The 14,826-nt window shown below is 44.8% G+C and overlaps 1 protein-coding gene across 12 annotated transcripts in view; it reads right to left on the bottom strand.

Annotated features, from left to right (window-relative positions):
* Positions 1-2: 2 nt before the first annotated feature.
* sulf2a (sulfatase 2a) overlaps positions 3-14,826 on the bottom strand; it is a 31,462-nt gene continuing 16,638 nt past the window's right edge. For 11 of the 12 annotated variants that reach the window (XM_088390281.1, XM_088390283.1, XM_088390288.1 and 8 more), the window contains 20 exons: positions 8,678-8,942; positions 7,800-8,039; positions 7,569-7,720; positions 7,331-7,500; positions 5,539-5,689; positions 5,190-5,365; positions 4,949-5,077; positions 4,725-4,781; positions 4,478-4,607; positions 4,161-4,368; positions 3,445-3,703; positions 3,278-3,374; positions 3,116-3,210; positions 2,890-2,949; positions 2,651-2,814; positions 2,216-2,358; positions 2,025-2,133; positions 1,904-1,937; positions 1,541-1,594; positions 3-1,103 (listed from right to left, as the gene is read on the bottom strand). In XM_088390281.1, coding sequence (XP_088246407.1) covers positions 1,073-1,103; positions 1,541-1,594; positions 1,904-1,937; positions 2,025-2,133; positions 2,216-2,358; positions 2,651-2,814; positions 2,890-2,949; positions 3,116-3,210; positions 3,278-3,374; positions 3,445-3,703; positions 4,161-4,368; positions 4,478-4,607; positions 4,725-4,781; positions 4,949-5,077; positions 5,190-5,365; positions 5,539-5,689; positions 7,331-7,500; positions 7,569-7,720; positions 7,800-8,039; positions 8,678-8,942 — 2,724 coding nt within the window. In that variant the 3' untranslated portion in view covers positions 3-1,072. The remainder of the gene's footprint in view (positions 1,104-1,540; positions 1,595-1,903; positions 1,938-2,024; positions 2,134-2,215; positions 2,359-2,650; positions 2,815-2,889; positions 2,950-3,115; positions 3,211-3,277; positions 3,375-3,444; positions 3,704-4,160; positions 4,369-4,477; positions 4,608-4,724; positions 4,782-4,948; positions 5,078-5,189; positions 5,366-5,538; positions 5,690-7,330; positions 7,501-7,568; positions 7,721-7,799; positions 8,040-8,677; positions 8,943-14,826) is intronic. The other variant, XM_088390282.1, reaches the window with a different exon arrangement.

Genomic DNA, 14,826 nt, shown 5'->3' with positions numbered 1-14,826 from the left:
TGTTTTGGTCAAACAACACTTTATTCACAATTACTGTCAGCACTCAGGTCTATGCCCTGCTAAGAAACCAAAATGAAAGAAACTAAAAAAACAAACAAACATAAAAGGCCGATCGCTTGATTCACACCAACATGAGTGTGTTGTTCCTGTGGCACATAATAAACGTTCTAGGTCTTCACAGTGAATCCTTTTAAGTGCTTTTCTCATGTAAAGAAGCAAAGGACAATCTATACATTCCCCTTGATAGTAGTCCATTTGTTTCAACTTGCACAATGAGGTCCGCCTCTTGGGTATTATAAAAATATTGTAAACATTTATATCAATTGCACAACATACATTCAATTACAAACTTGTACTGTACAGCAAGTTTACTTCTGTATGGTTATCCTGTAGCACCATGTATAAGCAAGCTAGATTGGGACATCTACTGTGTGTAAAGAAGAAAAGAAATGGCATAATAATGTACATTCTGCCAATGAACAAATCTTTTGGACGGCTGGAATCACGGATGGGTTCGTTAGGACCTTTTTCAAACAGTGGTGAGGCTAACACTGATAAAAATTTTCATTAATGCCTCACAAGTGGCTTGTTTGACGGGGGAGGACATTCATTAATAAAGTAAAAGTCCAACTATGATACAAAGCATATTAAGCAAACGGTTAGTTTGGATTCAAAAGTTCGCACGACATTATACAGAAGCGTCGGTGTGGCCACGGACAACATGTGTGCTATCACGGCCGTGGATCATATTGCTGTGATTTCTGTTCTACATGTGAGTAACTTGAATGAGTAGCAGCAGAGTCGACGGCTCGGATGATTAAAGCTAATACTTATCTACACGCAGTGAAACTGAGTGGCTTGTGCATACACATACAGTCCCGTCTGAATCACACCAAGGGATTTTGAGCGAAATGTGTGATGAAGAACAAATGGTAATTACAGAGTTTCGGAGCATCCTCTCAGTATCCTCCTGCCCGGGTGAGGGGCTCAGTAATAAAAAAAAAATCAAAACCCAAACAGATGATGTCATCAGAGCGTGTCAGGACCGCCTCTCATGGTTGGTAACGGGTGATTAGCCCACCCATCCGTCCCAAATCTGCCCCCTGCGGAGACAACGCGACAAATTAATCCGTGATTGGAGACACTTACTTGACAGCATGGCTCCGGTTGTGGTCGCTTCCTGCTAAGGAAGGTGAGGAAATTGAGACAATAACGAGACATGTGGTAAGGACGTAACGTAACAGATGAAGAGGTTGACATGTTTGCAATGCGGCTAAAGATGAGCCTGCTTAGCTTGTGCTAAGTCACTTGCAGTAGATGTGAAAGTCTTTTGTCTTTGACGTTACCGAGTAGTCTTCGTCGGACTAGTAGCACACAGATGTCAACTAGTGCCTCGCTAGTCACGTGTCATGGTCTGAAGAGTGTGGACAAAGAGCATACGAGGAAGCGGACAATTCAAGACGCTCAGTAAACATTCAGAAGGCTTGAGGCAGGAGCTCGGCGTGCTACGAAAAGGACAGATGGCTTTTGACAAACTCACAGCGATTTGGACGATGGTTTCTTCACTTTTGGCCTCTTTCGACGATAAACCGGCCTGAAGCATGCACAGCACGGGAACGTGCAGAGCGAATGCAAGGAGACAAACACAAACACATGCACACACACGCACACACACACAAACAGCAGCGATTAGAGAAATTACACTTCAATGTAAGTCTTGTATTTTCTGCTCGTGGATGAGTAAAAAGGCTTTCATGGCAGTTGGAACTTCGGCAAAGTGATTTGAGCAGGAAAACAACTATCAGGAAAGCCGAAACCTCCCCGAGTTCTTATTGTAACGTGAATTCCATCTGGGGCGTTTGTAAAAGTAATCAGAAGAAAGAAAAGTGGCGGAAAAAAATACCTGTATTCGCTAAAGTAGTTTCGCTCTTTGCCTCCTGAAAGGAAATGGAAGCAACATTAGTCTGACTCTGACAAGAGCGGAGCGGCTGCAATCCATCACGTTTGCCTCGGGGTACGCTCACCCTTCTCGGGGTTGCACTGCTTGTGTCCCTTGCAAGCCCGTAATTCCATCAACTGTTGATGCATCGAATTCAAAGCGTTGCGGTCCAGGGTGCTGACAGCATTTATCAGCTGCGGTGACAATCCAAACGTAACCAAATAACAAATGTGAAGATGTGAAAATATGATTGTGCACACTCCATGTAGGACATACCTGGTAAGGGTCCGTGTTGAGGTCAAAATACTCCAGGAAGCCGGTGGCGAACTCACAGAAGAGGAAGTTGTGTGTGTCATTGATGGTCCTCAGGCACCAGTAGGTGTTGTTGTTGGCACTGGTGCAGGCACAGAATGGCCCCACTGAGAGAGATGGAAAAAGCTAATCACAGCAGCTAGCCAAACTATTGTTTTCATCATTGCTGTCCTGGGATGTGCGCTAGCTAAACATAGGCCAAGTTTCCAGCAAACGCCCATCACAAGTGACAAGTTCATGTATTCACTGAGCCCTGCCACGAAAAACAAAAATAAATGAGTCATTGATGCCTCTCAACAAGGTTAGTGCCACAAAATGGCGGCAAAGCATTATTTTAGTCTAAACAAAACTCCCCAACTCTCAACAACAGATAAGCCAGAAATGTGTGGAATTTCTTACTTGTCCAGAAGGGGGCAGTCTGCCAGTGATGATTGTCATGGGTGAAGCAAGTGAGGCCCGGCATGCTGCAAGTGTCGTTGTTCTGGAGCCTTTTCAGGAATTTCCGGAGTTTCTTCCTGCGCTTCTGCTCCTTCTGCAGCCACTGCGTCTTCTGCTTTGGCAATCTGATGAAAGGAGATAAAAAAAAGCTAAAACACAAACACCCGCTGCTCATTAATGCCATACACGATAATATGTACCTCATCGAATGTATGCGTCCAGTACCCAGCAGAAAGTTCTCTTTAGTTTTGAGCAGATAGCTGTAAAGACAAAAATAAAAACTCTCACTACAAACATTTGGACTCAACTGCCGGGTAATAAAAAGCAGATCAAGCCATGAAGTGGTCGATCAAGAAAAATGTGGAGGAAGTTGAGCTCAGATTTTTCTTCTGAGTTTCCCAGCGGCAGCCAGAGATTAATACTCACTTGGGAGTGTTACACTGACATTCCTCTGGTCGCACCTGTTTCAGGTGACCTTTGACCTCACGCAGGTTCTTTATCTTTGTCTGCAAGGTTTCAATCTAGCAACAACACACACAGCCAAGTTAAAAGGTAGAAAGTCTTATAAGAATCCAATCAAAACCATACCTCATGCTCAATGTGCATTTTGTGGTCTTTCCATGCCTGCAGCGACTTATAGAGGCCACCGTCGCATTTTACGGTGTCGTTCATTAGAATGGAGCATCTGTCGCGAAAAAACGCCAAAGGTGTCAATTTATGTGAATAATGTGATATTTTTAGATGTGCATACAAACCTGTATGTGACCTTGAGGGCAGCAGGCGAAGTCACACTGTTGTCAGTGGTGGGCCTGGCTGTGACGCCCATCCCGCTGAACTCGTCATCATCCTCCTCGTGCCACGCTCCTCTGCTTCTGTCCGAAGTCCAAGTGGTGTTGTGGGACACTGTGGGATGGTGAGACTCTTCAAGATCCACAGCATACATATCTCCATCCAGCTCAAAGGACACTGAGCGAGCCCAACGCTGCCTAGAGGCAGACTTGATGGATTTTATCTCTGGGGAGGACAAGATGGAGAGCTTTGATTATGATGAGAAAAAAAATCGGTTATTTTTGAGAAAGAAATTAAAATGTGCTTACACTGTATATCCTAATTTAAGATGATTTAAAAAAATAATTTTGTTGGCTGCAAATTTCAAAAAAGGTTTTTACGGTGATATGCAGCACCTCCACATGAGTGCAGTGTTTCCCAACCTTTAAAGACTTAATTCGTTTTCTATTTACTGTGACTTGACAACGATGCTATCGGGCAAACGACATATCTCGTTTTGACCACTTGAGGGCAGCAGAGGTCCATTTTTCTTTTTTCATGACCCTTCAAAACCTTGTTGCAAATAATATCCCATATTATATGGATTTGCAAGGACATTGAAAATAAAAAATATACATCTCAATAAAAAAAAACAGATTTATTACTAACTATATAATAGTGAGTAATTTTTAAAAAAGCTTACTTTTCTTAGTGAGCAGTTTCTTTCGCTTCAAGACGGCTGTTTTAAAGCCGATGTTGCCGCAGTCGCAGCCGTCTGCAGTGGACGAAAGCGACAGCTGGGGACCACCGCTGGCCATCAGGGCCTGCATCCGGGGGGCATAGAGACTGGCCATGCCTTTGCACTTATGAAGCCTCAGCTTGCCAGAAGGGTCCTCCACGCACTGCCACTTCTAGTGGGAAACGTAATGTTGATATTCATGTAAAAGCAAAAAGACTAATTGCTTTATTAATACGCATTTCGAATGCATCAGTACAATGACCAATATGTGTGACAGATACCTGTCCCGGCTGTTGACAGGAAGTCTGGTACTCTGCCTTCTGGCACAGCTCCCTCACTCGCTGGTATTTGGGCAGGAAGTTCTCTTCCTGAGCCATTTCCTTCCCATCGGCCCTCTTGTGCAGAGGCTTTCTGTAAGAACAAAGAATTGAAACATAGCAAGGAAGTCAGGGACGACGAGGCTGTTGTCAGCAGAGGACAACGCCGCATTTGAAAACATGTCGTAATTAAAATAGCATTGAGACTTACCCTCGCTCTACAAGGAAAGAGTCTCTCCACATTTTCCCTTTCCTGTTCAAATTGAACCTGTTAAAAGGGAGAACAAACATTGTAAGCATTCAAGTAGGAGGAAATGCACACGCTGTCCTTTGTAAATAAAATAAAATAAAATAAAAGAAATAATATTGAAATAAAACAGACTTTTTCAAACCTTATTTTAAACTTTTGATACAGGGATAAAAATAAACAATCACCTGTTCACTGGTTTGTCAGTGTCGAGCAGCTTGAGGATGGACTTTCCATCCATGTCTGCAGGGATATCAACACCGGCCATGTCCAGCAGAGTTGGTGCTAAGTCAATGTTCAGGACCATATGGGGGTTACTACATGGCAACAAATGCAAAACATTACCTGGCTTTGGAATTTCAGAGGAGCTCAAAATCACCCAGCATTACGTCATATCAAGTTGTATGAATACAAAAATCTGTCACTCACATGGCACCTTGCTCCACATTGGGCCCTCGTACATAGAAAGGAACGCGAATGTCAAACTCATAAGGCATGGATTTGCCCTTCACGAGTCCAAACTGGCCAATATGGTAGCCGTGATCCGACGTGTAGACGATGTAGGTGTTGTCCAATTCGCCCGTCTCCACCAAAACATTATACAGCTAAAAGGGATGAAAAGAAACGCTTTGCAGCACAAGTTTAAACCAAAAACTGAAGTGCGCCGGTGAATATATTAAAAAGTCTCAAGGTCTGCTTTTCTTCTCTGCGGGTGCGCTGACGCATGTACAGCGTTTCTTTGCCAAAGCGTAGAGAGGCTGTGTGCTTGCCCTCCTACCTTCTCCATGCTGTCATCCACAGACAGCAAGGTTTGCATCCTCCTGCGCTGCAGCATGTTGGTGAACTGCATGTGCACGGGCCTCATCGGTCCCGTGTAGCGGAGGATCCAGTGTTTGTCCGGGTTCGGAGCGTAGTTGTAGCTTGGCGTTCTGGAAGGAGATGAGAATATTTTCTGAGATGGAAAAGATGGAGATCTACTTTCTGTCAAATTTCATCTTCAACTGGAAATGATATTAAACAGAGGAATTTCAGAAATTCAATACTGTTTAAATGATACAATTTAGGTGCTTTTGGTTGAAGACACCTCCACATATCTTGTGAGATGACAACCGACATGAAAAGGTGGCGAACTGAATGCACTTACAGCAAAGAATAGCCCGCCATCGATGGAGCTCCTCGCTACCATGGCAACAGTCATTTACAATGTCCGGCCGTGATATCATAGACGTTGGTTATTTATATGACCTTACCGAGCCTTCGGCAAAACTTCTCTCTCCACTTCCTAATGCAATCTTACTTGAAGTCATTAACATTTGAATATACAAGAGAACCTGGGCTAGATTTTGTGGATGGCTCGTCTTTGACCTCATGTTGCGCTCTACAGCATGGAAACTTTTCAGTAATGACCTTTGTCGATTTCTGCTGACCTATTTCTTTGCAAAGTAACGGGAAAAATGTTAATGCAATGCTAAACTGCCAGACATGTAAAATGCAAAGCAGCCCAATCAATGCGCTTGCACAGTTTGATCAATATCCTCTCCAAAGCACATGGATGTTTCATTATTTGGAAATAAACAACACTAAATCAAGGCCATTCTAGAAGCAAATGAATTTAATCTCTTAAATGGGATCGATGAAACTGAAATAATGGCGGAAGTTGTGCGCTTGAATTCACAGTAGCAAATGAAATGTAGCGTGAACAAGGTGCCAAGGTGGGAAGGTCCATCAACAGAGGACAACAGGAAATCACTGGCGCTCATTGAGGACAGGCGGGAGATGCAGACAGAAAAACAGACGCAGACTGAAAAATGACCCAAGGGATGGAAATGTATGGAAGAAGAGCAATTAAAAGTTTGCAAGAAGGCACTGGGGCTGAATTTAGAAATATTCAGCGCCTATAGCCTGTGTGGCACAGGTTAATGATGCTAGGGGGGGATTAGATTCATCAAGAAGGTAGGGGGGGTGCAAAACAGTCTAATTACTGGTCCGAGAATTCTCCCTTGAGGCCCATAGCGGACCTTCTATTAGCCAGCGGTATGGGTCGACCAGTCAGGAAGGAGCACGAGGCGTCGAAAAGACAACGGGGCTCTGCTGTTGGACGATATGAGTCTGTCATCATTAGCTTGACAACATTCACATCTCTCCTGACAAAATGGAACAAATTAGCAGGACTCGTTACAGCGGCGCCGACGGTGCGAACGACACGTCAGCCAAATAAATCGGAGCCGCATTCACGAGAGGCTCGGCTGCCAACAACATCCCGGCAAGTGGAGGAAGAGATCACCCATATGTGATTATTGAATTTCTTATTGAATTATTGGTGGAATGAAATGAAGCTTCAATGTGAAGATGACTTACGAGCGAGTTTATAGCCGTGCGTGTCAAAATGTAAAAATGGATCTCTGTGCTCGTCAGTGACGATTAATAAGGTAATAAAGTGGAGCTGCATAAGTAGATGGCTCGAATAGAGTTGCAAGTCCATATAGGAAAAAAAAAAAGCTTCACGGGCAATTAAAGCTAGACTGGAGTGCGCTTGATGTGTGCGTTGGGAAGGTCGCTTAAGATCTCACATGTGCTGCGAAGCGTTGGGGAAGGCGGAGCTGTACTGCGGGGCCGAGTCTTCTGGGCCGTGAGGGGCAACGTGGCTCAGAACCATCATGACCGGACGGTTGGGATACATCCGCTTGGACATTCGGAAGTAGTTGACGCTGTCGTTGGTGATGACGTCTGTTAGGTAATCCTGTGGTTGGGCACGGGGATAAAATGAGCCACAAAGTCAGAGCGACAAAATTGAATTTCCGAAGGTACCTTTGAATAGTCGCTGCTGTGTTTCTCTCGAACTCCATTTCGGCAGAGCGTGTAGTTGTAGAAGCGCGAGTTCTTCACCAGCGCTACCCACTCCCTCCAGCCAGGGGGCACATAGGAGCCGTTATATTCGTTGAGATACTTTCCGAAAAAAGCTAGTCAATCAACCGGGAAGAACACAAATCATTATGCGTAATAAACGATGTGATGTTTGGAATCTGTTTGGACATTTACCGGTCCTGTAGCCCGAGTTGTTGAGGTGGACGGCGAAGGTGTGCGGTTCGTGGTGGGCCTGCCACGAGGGCGAGGAGCAGTTCTCGTTGTTGGTGTAGGTGTGGTGGTTGTGGACGTACTTGCCGGTCAGGATGGAGGAGCGCGACGGGCAGCACATGGGCGTGGTGGAGAAAGCGTTGGTGAAATGGGTTCCGCCCTTGTCCATGATCTGCCGAGTTTTATTCATGGCCTGCATTGAGCCTGGGGACAAAACAGTGGAGAGGGTGGAAGGGAGGGGGGGGGGGGGGGTGAGAGTCAGAAACAAATGAAAGAAACACGACAACAGTTGAAGAGCTAAAAAGCGAGTAAAAGGGTACAAAGTAAAAAAATAAACATAAAGCCATTACATCGGATGGCGGGAAGAAGAAGAAGAAGACGTGCGCAGCCGTGAAAGAATCAATCTTTTTTGCTTAAGTGTGACCCATTTGGACTCGTGTGTCGTAAAGGCTTTTCAAGCTGATGGTAATTGTTTGGGGAAACAGATGCTTGACCATAAATTCCTGCTTTTCACCGAGAGTCTTCTCACTAGCCATCAACGGAGGACAAAAGATGTCACCCGGGCTATTATGCGGCCACTCTGGTCCAATCCCAACTAAAGACCCTAAGTGGGTAGGGAGAAGGCAAGCGTTTGGCACCTTAACAATGCTCGGCATAGGCGGCCTGTTTTTCATGCCAGCCATGGGAGAGGGAGGCAAAGCGAGGCACATGACTTTGACTAAGCCAGTTGTCACAGTGCCAAGAGGCTGCTCGAGGCCAACTTTCTGGTTCTGGACAGAATAATCATGTGCATGGGAGATGGACACGGACAGATGGAGGCCCAAATAGAATAAGACTCTTACCCAGCTCGATATCCTGATCATCTGTGAGGATGAGAATGATGTTTGGTCGAACGTTGCGAATCTGCCGGTCCCGCTGGAGGCGAGACCTCGTGCGATAGCCCGACAGATAACTGGAACCCTGTGCCGCTGGGAGAACTCCTCCAAGGATGAGGAGAAGGAGGAGAAGTGGAAGAGGGGTGGAAAGTCGCAGCTCTGCCATGACGCTGGTCACTTCCACCTCCGTCCCGGGTTTCACACAGCCACTTTTGCGCTCCGCTGCCTCGACCTGGGAGACAAGGCCCGGATTGAGAATGATGCGCGTCACGTATACAGAGAGCGGGTGAGAAAGAGCAGATGCAAGCCTGACGCAGCCATTCCGGGCTGCTCTTCCATACGAATGCGCTCGTTTGAGCTGAGCTCAGCTCGTTAATCAATCATTAATGATGCATTAGAGTGGTGTCATTGGCTTGGTGTAATGATCTCTGGTGATGAACACATGGCTGCAAGGAAGGGGGCTAATGGGCTTGGGCTGGGGGCCAGCTCGGCCCCCACCACCCTGTGAGAGGGAGGGAGGGATGGGGAACAGAGGTGGATTCAAAAGGATAAGGGGATGACAGGATGGAAATGGGGGCAGAGGTCAATTAGCAGCAAGATTCCGAAAATAATCAAACTCGAATTGATTAAAAATGTGCAAACGAGAAAAAATATTACTGCTGTCAGTAAACGCAACGCTACAAGTGAAAGGTGCAAAAAAATTTTCATGCAACATATTTACTTTGCTATGTGGGTGACTTGAGCATTACATGGAAAAAAAGGAAAACACTATTATTTATGTAAATGTATTTATCCAGCCATTTTTTTATTAAACTTTAATTAGCAGTCAAGGCAATTGAGATTCTCATTTGCAGTGCTGGCTGTAGACAAGTGAGTAAAACAAAGCAAAATAATACAGAGTACGTTGTGATGATTAGCTATTTACACAATAGCATACGATGAACTAAAGGCTCACAACAATGTTTTCATGATGGCAGCGTGCCGTAATTACTCATCTCGGTAGTTTAGCCGAAACCTATCTATTAAAGGCATCACTCTGCAGTGAGTTATTTTTAAACACTCTACAGGAAACATCGACCTTCAATAACACCGTTGCAATTATTACATGAATAAAATCCCACAGAGCCGACTAAATAAACCAAATTACAGAACGCGGCACCCCACGCCATCGATTGAGCTGCCAAGCAGAACTAAAGCGCCGCAATAATGTGTTTATCTAATGACACAATCAAAGCAGACAGACACCCCAGTGACCAGAATCATAAACACTTTGCAGGCAGCTGAAGCATGGCTGCCGAGACGCTCGGCTGTCAGGAAGAGGAAAGCGTGCGTGTTGCGTTACGCGCGTGCGTGCGTGTAACCTCGAGGAGGATGCGGTCAGAACGATTCTTGTCTGCAGATGAAGACAACAACAACAATTGAGTCCAGTGGGACTCCTGTGTTTCCTTTACAGAAATATAGCGGGGTTTAACAAATGACTAAAAAATCTATAAAGACACAGATAAAGAAGTAATGTCGGATGGATGGCTGCCATTCACTTCATCTACTTTGGTTTAATCGAAATAACCATAATGAGCACGGAAAAGCGGACCACATGACTAGAATGTTCTCCATGCTTTTATTGCCTTGACTTTTTTGGCATGAGAAAAAACACCAGCTATGAAAAGGCGCAGCAAGGCTTGGCAACAGAAAGAAACTCCCCTAAAAGGCTGCGACTGCAACCAGCAGCAAATACCCGGTGACGAAAACGGATTCAAGGGCATCTACGGCTGACAAAGAATGAACTCAGTGTGCTGGAATTAAAACGATCCACTGCAACCAAGTCCACTTTTCATCATTTGTGGTTTGCAATGTTCAGCGTTTCCCTTTGATAGATCTTCCGAGTCGTTGCCGACAAAGCTGACATAAAGGTGCCAAATTTGGTCCCGTGAAAACATTTGAAGCTCAACATGACTTGGTGTTCCATCAATAGCGGAGTATGTGAATTATCGGACTATTGACATACTGCGGCTGAGGATATGTCCTGACATTTCTCCCAAGAGACCCACTTGATACCGAAAGGACTAATTGGATTTTCAGGCTTTTATCAGCTCACACATATTCCTTTCTATTCCATTTTTTCCCCGCATACGCTCTTTCATCTCCCTTTATTATCTGCCTGCATTAAAATCTCCAAGCAGACAAAGAGTGTCAACATGGAAGCCATGTTGTTTCTCTTTCTCCTTCCTGTTTCAGCTCTTGGTTGAATAGCTGAGTCACTCTAAAAGAACATATTTTATTTCAATTCAAACCGGGGGACAACATAAGTAACTCCCGGCAAGACTCTTTAAAATCTTAACACTTGCTGGCAAACAAGGTAGAAAGGGCAGAAGATGATATCATAGGGAATGAGCTACTAAAAGCATGCACGAGGAACACGGATCACGTAAGGGGACGCTAATGCAAAGTGATGCCGCCGCCGCCGAAGGAAACTTGTGCTCTTCAGTCATGCGCTTGTAAGAGGCTCAAGACAGCGGGAGCGCCGCATCACTAGATAAAAACTTAACGCTTGCACATCTTTTATTGAACAAACTGAATTATAAATGCAGCGACAACAGTGTCGCAGCACGGGCGCCACGGCAAGACCGGGTGGCTACGCGAACCGGATCGGCTCGTCACACTGGCCGATAACGGCGCTTTTAAATTTCACAACTCAAGCGAGGCAGGGAGAGAGCGCTTGATAAATCTTCCAAAGACTTTGCCGAGGCGTTAATGTACTGTTCCCCTATAAATAAAACACACGGGGTGTTGCGAGGCATAAAAGTCTGATTCATCCCTTCTGCCACCCCCTGAGACAGATTGAAAGCTAGAATATGAGAAAAACATGGTGGGGGGAGATGTTTGTTACAAACTGAAGGGAAACAAGTCCAGGCACATTACATGTTTCAATCTAATCACGTCGGTGGGATCTTGTATGCGGGGATGAGAAAGGCCAGGCTCCAAATCTTTCCCGCAAACGAATTTTGAGAGCAAAAGAGGCGCAGGGAAAAAGACGGAGAAGGCTTGAAGAAAGGAACGAAGCTCGAGGCGTGTAGTCAGGAAGGAACAAAGCGGAAGCACCTCAGTCGCAGATGGAGTCAACATTAACATTCGAGGCTGACACGTTGAAAAAAACACAAGTTCAGATTTGCTCGACATCAGAATGATCGATATTTTGTTGCTTGTAATAAATAAACAATATGAAAGTTAAAAAAAAAACCAAGGTTGTGTGCCGCAAGGCTACCGAGCCGATTCTTTTGGTGGTAATTGAGGCTGGCAGGGCTTTGCTCAAGTGTGACTTTGTTCCCATTGGCACGCCTCCCTCGGAACAGAATGTGAGAAATCCCCAAGGACCCTTCAATTTACCAACAAAAGTTGGCATTGAGATGTAAATTCTGCAACGGCATACATTTATATGAGGCAAACTTCTGTCAGTTGTGCGTGAGAGGGAGCGAGAAAGCGAAATTGGCTGTGGACTCGGAAGAATGAATTCGGACTTGTCAAAACAGTATTGAACCCTTTTTTTTTTAGCATAATATTAAACAGCCATCTTTCATCATCAGCTTTCCCTCTACTGCTGTAAAGTTTGGAAAAAAAAATGTAGGCCTCCTACGCTACTAAAAGTTTATATTATGGGGATACTTGGAGTATATACCAACAGTTTGATACATTTTGATTTCTGACTCTTCTTGCCTGTCTTTTTCCAAGATGTGCTTTTACTTCCTAATGTGCAATGTTGGAGAATGACAGAGATAAATGCAAAAGCTGAGCTCCCCTTCAACGCTAAGATTTCATTTAGATTTGCCTACGGTTCTGATAAGCTCGCTACTTTTGCAGCTGTCAGAACCTGCTTGTCATTTCTCTATTAGCAATCCAAGTTTAAAATAAATTGTGAGAATCAGACTTGCGTTTAATGTCAACAGTTGCGTTGAGTGGCATTCGCCGCCGTACAACATTTACTGATTGTGTTTTTTTTTTCTCGACGGGTCCATTTTTCTTAATCCTTAATGCGATGTGGAATGTGCTGTTTGGGCAATCGGTGAGGAATGAGAGCAAATGAGGTGCTTAACGCATTGTTAATCCTGCAGTGAGTCTGATGACTCCACAGTAAGAGTAAAACGCTGCTTGATAGAGTTTAATGTAACTTTAAAAAGTCAACTCCAACTTTTAGAACTCAATCTGGGGTCGTCCATCAAACTGTTGTGATCTTAGAGCAGCGGGTTCCAAATAAATAAATCAGCATAATTATAAAATCGATTTATTTTTTGTATATTCATAAAAACTTGCCTGGATAAAAAAAAAAGCTTCGAGCTCGGCGCAAAGTCGTGCTTATTGCGCAACATCCAGCAACCGTAATAATGTAAAGCAAATTCCCGCGGATACACTCTAATAAATCTTTCCCAGAATAGTAGAAGCTGTTACAATAGAAAAATACGTGTATGCCAAAGGTTTTGCAGAACGCAGCAGAGCGAGAGAGAGAGAGTCATGCGTGGGTGTTTCGATTCTACTGAGTGGGAACGTTATAATTTCATGAAATAAATTATATTAAAATGTAGACCTCATACATGCGAAGGTAATAATAAAGGCAGGTCTTCAATTGTAAGAAAGGGAGAGAAAATAAACATTCACATTGTCAACATGAGTCAAATATGGGCAGCAGGGGGAAAACACAAAATTAAAAATCACCAAATTTGACAAGGCGCTTTTTGATTTAGAGATTGCATGATACAGATCAGAAAACAGCCAACTGTATTTTTAGTCTCCAAGTCACTGTTCTCAAGTTTTGCCTGACATTTTTTCCTTCTAACTTTCCAGAAGAAGAAATCATGTGAGCTCGCCAGTAGGCGTTGAGTGCCTCTCTGACTCTTGCGGCAGATACTGGACATTGATTTCCAGAAATAGAACAGTTTGAGCTGAGAAGAAATTCACAACTACGAGTGAGTTGAACCTCCAGTTTGTGTAATAAGCTCTGGAGTGGTCTTGCTGTGTTTTGAAAGGCTTCCCAACAATTGAAGAGCTTGGACTTCACCCAGACCTAGATAATAACTACTAATCACGCCGGTGTGCCATCTCGGCAAGTCTGTGATCTACAAGCTCCATTATCTTTTAAATGCTTCTGACTCTGTGAGATGGGATGCCTGGTGAAGAGTTTACTGGCAAATAAAAAGGCGAGGATGAGAAGCTAGAGAGACATCAAGGACCAGTGAGGAAATGTTCCTCAGAGAACAAAAGAGCTGTGACGGATTCTCCGGCTTCGCTCTGCTGACTATAAATGACCCCCAACCACACAGAAAGTGATACGTCGAAAAAAACATGCACTAATGCTGTGTATCAGACATCAAATCTTCCCCTGACAAAAGAGCAGGACAAGAGTCAGACTAATTGTCTGTGAATGTGCAGAATATGAAGAGTGCGCATTGTCGCGCCCAGCGTTGGGCCATCAAGCACCCGCCGATTTGCCTTTTGTGTCGCCTCCACACTGAACACACTCACTCATCCAACAAAAGTGAATTTGTACTTGGATTGCGGCCACGTCCCATATAACGATGTTTTTTGTGCTGGTTGAATTTATGCCCCGCCTCCGATGACATTGACGCTTGTCATTTGGCTGTATCCGGGACGACCAAGTGGCATGTAGCGCTAGCGTGGTGGTCCTAAAGAGGGGTCGCGACATTTGCCCCTCCTCCCGTGCAACTCGGTGGTGTGCTCCAAGAGAGCCCCAAAAAAGAGAACACAGAGAAAACACACACAGACCCCCGATTGTGCCCGACTTGGGGTTAACCCCCCCCACGGATTTAGAAGGAAGAAAGAAGAGCCCGTCAATGGCGTTTTGTAAACACGCAACTGTTTTCACATCAGAGCATTTTTTTTTTCGGCCACGTCGATCGGCTGCTTTACAGTCCGCTGATGTCTCAGCCTTTTCTGTCCTATTGTGGTTTTGATAAGGAGCCATTTGTGGTTCCTGTGACAGAGCGGCCCAGTGGCCTCGCTCCTTTGAGCCGGGGCTTGACAGTTGAAACAAGCGAGCAAGCTGGTGGACAGGACAGCCCGCTGAGTGATGGCCGTTCCTTATTGGCACTTACTAACAACGAGCAAAG

This window comes from Syngnathus floridae, chromosome 11, assembly GCF_059516105.1.
Source record: "Syngnathus floridae isolate MCC-2025c chromosome 11, RoL_Sflo_1.0, whole genome shotgun sequence".
Classification (NCBI taxonomy): Eukaryota; Metazoa; Chordata; class Actinopteri; order Syngnathiformes; family Syngnathidae; genus Syngnathus; species Syngnathus floridae.
Note: the sequence above shows the minus strand (reverse complement) of the source record. Positions and strands in the feature narration are given on the sequence as shown.